The sequence below is a fragment of the Acomys minous genome, assembly GCF_964271855.1.
Source record: "Acomys minous genome assembly, chromosome: 7".
Lineage (NCBI taxonomy): Eukaryota > Metazoa > Chordata > Mammalia > Rodentia > Muridae > Acomys > Acomys minous.
In genome coordinates, this window is record NC_140488.1 from 13355140 (window position 1) to 13359418 (window position 4279).

At 46.1% G+C, this 4279-nt stretch overlaps 1 protein-coding gene across 1 annotated transcript; it reads right to left on the minus strand.

Moving 5' to 3' along the window:
- Nucleotides 1-231: 231 nt before the first annotated feature.
- Nucleotides 232-4079, minus strand: LOC311601515 (melanoma-associated antigen 11-like). The gene is made up of 4 exons (XM_084789009.1): nucleotides 3923-4079; nucleotides 2920-3005; nucleotides 2118-2176; nucleotides 232-1602 (listed from the first exon to the last, which is right to left on the minus strand). Exon 4 carries the CDS (start codon nucleotides 1545-1547, stop codon nucleotides 621-623), a length of 927 nt encoding a protein of 308 aa, XP_084645135.1. The 5' UTR covers nucleotides 1548-1602; nucleotides 2118-2176; nucleotides 2920-3005; nucleotides 3923-4079; the 3' UTR covers nucleotides 232-620.
- Between the last annotated feature and the right edge of the window lie 200 nt (nucleotides 4080-4279).

Here is a 4279-nt window from a genome sequence, read left to right on the forward strand (position 1 = left end):
CACCCTATCTGCAAGAAAGCATGGATCTAGTTTGTGCTATGTACCAATAATCCAAGGGTAGAGAAGGATCTGCCTTCTCCCACATTCTATTGATAACACAGGACATTGTCATGAACAGGTTCACAGCCAAGGTTTTGAAAAGAGATTCCATTTAGTGTACTTTAATTTTAATTATTTACCATAATGAGAGACTTAACACAGTTACATGAAAGAAGTTCACTTTATTGGATTTTGTTTTTACGTTAATGCGAATTTTTTTTCTGTTCCCCAAGAAATTCCAACTTTAACGGCATTGTATTTTAGGAGATTACAAAGTAGAAAACATTCTTGTTTGTTTACAAGGGAACAACAATCTCCAAACCTGGATCAATAACAGATGCATTGCTAACATCATTTGTACCCTTAAAAATCTCAACAAAATGAACCTTCTAGTAAAAGTAACATTTCAAAACAATAAGACTTAAGTCACTCAAACAGAGCAGTAAGAAAGGAATGATTTACACCCTCTTCCCACTAGCTCTCGAATGAGGGCCTACTACTTGTTTCTGTGCTCTGCCTGACTGTAAAATGCTAACTCAATAGAAGGTATGCAGAACAGAGCAGTGTTACTATCATCTGGCCTAGGCCCTCTCTTCCTCTTCTCTCAAAGCCTCGGCATACCTGTCAGGGAAGGATCTGGGATCCTGCTTAACGATTCGGGCATAAAAATTCAAGACTTTCATCTTGGTAGTCTCAGCATAGGCCCTTGGGCCCCACAGGAACTCAAAGTGAGGAGGGCAGCTGTTAGCCACCTGCCTATACTGCACATACCCTTCCTGCACAAAATCCTCAGTGATGAGACTTCTGGGCTCACCAAATATGAAATGATTGTTCCCTGCATAGAGCCCTAGGGTACTCATCACATCCCAGAACACCTCCTCACTAGCACAGTTGTTCTCCATGTAGATGATAGATAACACAATTAAAACCAGGCCTGTCTTGGGTACGCCTATAGCTCCATGAAGCAACCCATCATAAGTGATCCCCAGGGCAGGGAAGAGAAAGTAAGAGTGAATAAATGGGTCCACTTCCATCATGTCAACGCCAAAGATCAGCATCATGCACTCAGCGGCCTTACTAAAGATCACAGAGTAGTATTCCTCATAATTTCTCATGGCCTTACGCATCATTTCTGCCTTAGTAGTTAACTCCATCCTTCGAAACTTGACGAGCAGGAATCTCACCAAATTAACTATCTTTCTATTCAGTGCAGCCTCAAAAGGAGATTCATATTCGGCTGCCTCCCCTACAGAATCTCCAAAGGCCTCCCCAGATGGTGCCTCTGTATCAGAGGCCCCGGCAGTGGGGGGAGAGGGGGCTCTCTCAGTACTATTGGGAGAACCCATCATTTCTCCAACAGATGCATCCCCTGAGGGGGTGGCAGCAGCCTCCATCTCCCACTCCTCAGCTATGGGGCCGTTGGCACCCTCCAGGCCGTTTTCCTCTCTTTGGGCCTGAGGGCTATCCAGGAGGTTGAAGCTCTCGTTGTTGTTCTCAGTAGGATTCATTTTGTGTTTCCTTGGAAACAGCACGTGCAGGTTACAGGGATGAAGACTCACAAATCTGAGGAAGAATGGAAAAATGTGAGGGAATTCTCTGTCCCAGGGTCAGATCGCAGAAAAGCTTGCTACAGGAGTTTGCTTGGGCAGTATTCTAAGGCCAAAGGACTATGTTGCTGCACGCATCCCTAAAAACCTGAAGGAGGAGAAGATGTGTCTTCTCCAGGTACATCACATTTCTTGCCTGAGGCAAATGCCTAAAAGTTCTGTGTTTCTGAGATGCAATACCAGGAAGTGAGGGTGCCTCACAACTCCCTATGCCTGGTCCTGAGCAAGTGCAAAAGGTATCCCAGATCAGTATGGTCTCATTTTCCAAACTTATGAGACCAGCCTGATCCTCACCTGGATAAATGTAAAGGAGGAGGTTGTTCCATGTGACCCCTATATCTGCATTCCTTAAGGCAAGGGTTTGTGTTTTGAGAGACAAAGAGAAAAGGAGAGGAGGGAAGGGAATCTATCTAAAGTGCCTAGGGTTTCCCACTGCTGACAGGAGAGCACAGAGGTACCCTCGGGTCTCACCTTCGTCCCAGCACACCGGATCCTCCCTCTGATGTCCTTCCTCTCCTTTAGTCTAGTATCTGGAAATAAGACAGGGAGATCAGACTGACGGCCATGTAGAGAATTGCTATGGAGAAAGAGGTTCAGGATTTTGGGATCCATGTCTGTTTTCTGGGTTGGAGTTTCCTCCAATCATCCTCTGAGATCCTTACCTGGAACTTGTTAGGTCCTGGAAACCCTGTGATTATCCAAAGTCTCCCACTCTGGTCACACTCCTCACCTCCCTAAGGTCTTTAAAGCTCTCAGGAGAAGTGAGCTGGTGAAACATCTCATTCACCTCCATGTGAGATCTCCAGTGATGACCACATATATGACCTAGGGTCATATCTGCTGAAATATGGGTTCCCTAAGTCTATCTGAATTTCATCTCACCTGTCTTGAGATTTTTCTATTCCCCCAGACTTTATCTCCCTCAAACTCCTACTTCCTGCTTGAGATAGTTTAAGTAAGCAAGCAACTTAATGACCCCAGGGCACATACAGTCTGTAAAATACACTTTTCCCTTGACTCATAGGAGGTCCAGTTATTGAATACTTTTTCTTTCTATATGTAACTCTCTCCTCTGAAGTAACATTAATCCTAGGACCAAGTTCATCTCCCAGAGAATACTTTCCAGTAGGCATGCATCTGAAAATAGGCTATCAACACTAGCCACCTGTCCAGGGCTCTCCAGCCTTCAGAACTGAGCCATACAAACGGTGGTCCGTTGTTAGAGCAGATGCAGGGTTTCTTCACACTTTTAGTCCTCACCACGCTCGCTCACCTGTATTGCTGGCAGATACTGGACAATTCTCTCTGGTGGCTCTGTCTGCTGTTTGATGATACCACACAGTGTACAGGCTCACCTTCCTGAGAAAGAGACAGAAGTGAAAAAAAGCCCATCTTGAGATCTCTGGGGTATATCTCAAGATAGGCAGAATAAGTAGGACTTCTCTTTTGGCTTGGAGATTTTGAACGTTTTCCAATTAGTCCTCACAAGGCCCCTTCTGGCCCTTAGATCCATTATTCATGCCTAAGCCAAATCAGAGTCCCACCTAAATCCCTGAACATGAAGTTAAAAGAAACATCTTTAGTCCACAGTCGTCCCCAGAACCAATATGGGCTGTACAGTGTGGGAGAGGTAGCAGTGAGAAGCGTGGCAACTTTTTCTTATCCAGTATCTGGGGTCTCCTTGCTCCTAATTCAGGGCCCTGATACCATACGTCTACTGACACAAAAGGGTTCTGAGTCCCCCGACTCCCTGGATGCAGAAATCCTGGTGTGCCAGCTTTCACCTTCAGTCCCCAGATGCAGAGGTTACTGGGTCTACTTCCCCCTTCCTAGAGCCTTACAAAATGGCCCTGAGTCCCCCCCCCCAAAACAGGAAAGAATACTTGGAAGAGTGGGGCAGATACCATTCCTTCAAATCAAACCTCAGGAATCTTCTAGCCTCCTGAAACCTCACAAAATGGCTCTGAGTCTTCATATGCCCTGAAGGAGGATATACTGACTAGAGCTTCACCTACAAGGAACCTCACAAAATGACTCTGAGTCCCCAAACTACCAGGAGGTGGACTTGGAAGAATGGGGCAGAGATCATTCCCACAAATCAGCACTCAGGACTCTTCTAGTCTCCAGGAAATTAAGGAAAGTGTTCTGAATCTTCAAAGTCCCAGATCCAAGCTCACAAAATGGCTTTGAGCGTCCAAAGTCACAGAAACAGGAATAACTGACTCGAACTCTGCCTACCAGGAACCTCACGAAATGGCTCGTAGCCACCTACATACCTAGTAACCAGGAAGTGCTGAGTAGAACACCAGGAACAGGACAAAATGGCTCTGAGCTTCTGAATTGTCCGGATGCAGGTAGCACTGACTGGAGCACCCTCTGCCCTGAAGCTCATAAAATAGCTCTGAGCCTCTGTGGTGTTCAGAAGTAGAAAGCACTGACTACAACTCCGCCTAAAAGGAACCACACAAAATGGCGCTGAGCCTCCAAAGTCCCCGGATGCAGTAGGGATGGACTGAACCATCTGCCCCCGTTCCAGGGGGCTCACAAAATGTCCGGAATCCCCCAACTACTTGGATGAAGAAAGCCTGGTGTGCTAGCTCTCAAATTAAATCTACAGATGCAGAGCCCCCTGG

What these genes read in the sequence shown, in the direction of transcription:
- LOC311601515 (XM_084789009.1), bottom strand. Translation starts at nt 1,547, where the DNA reads ATGAATCCTACTGAGAACAACAACGAGAGCTTCAACCTCCTGGATAGC.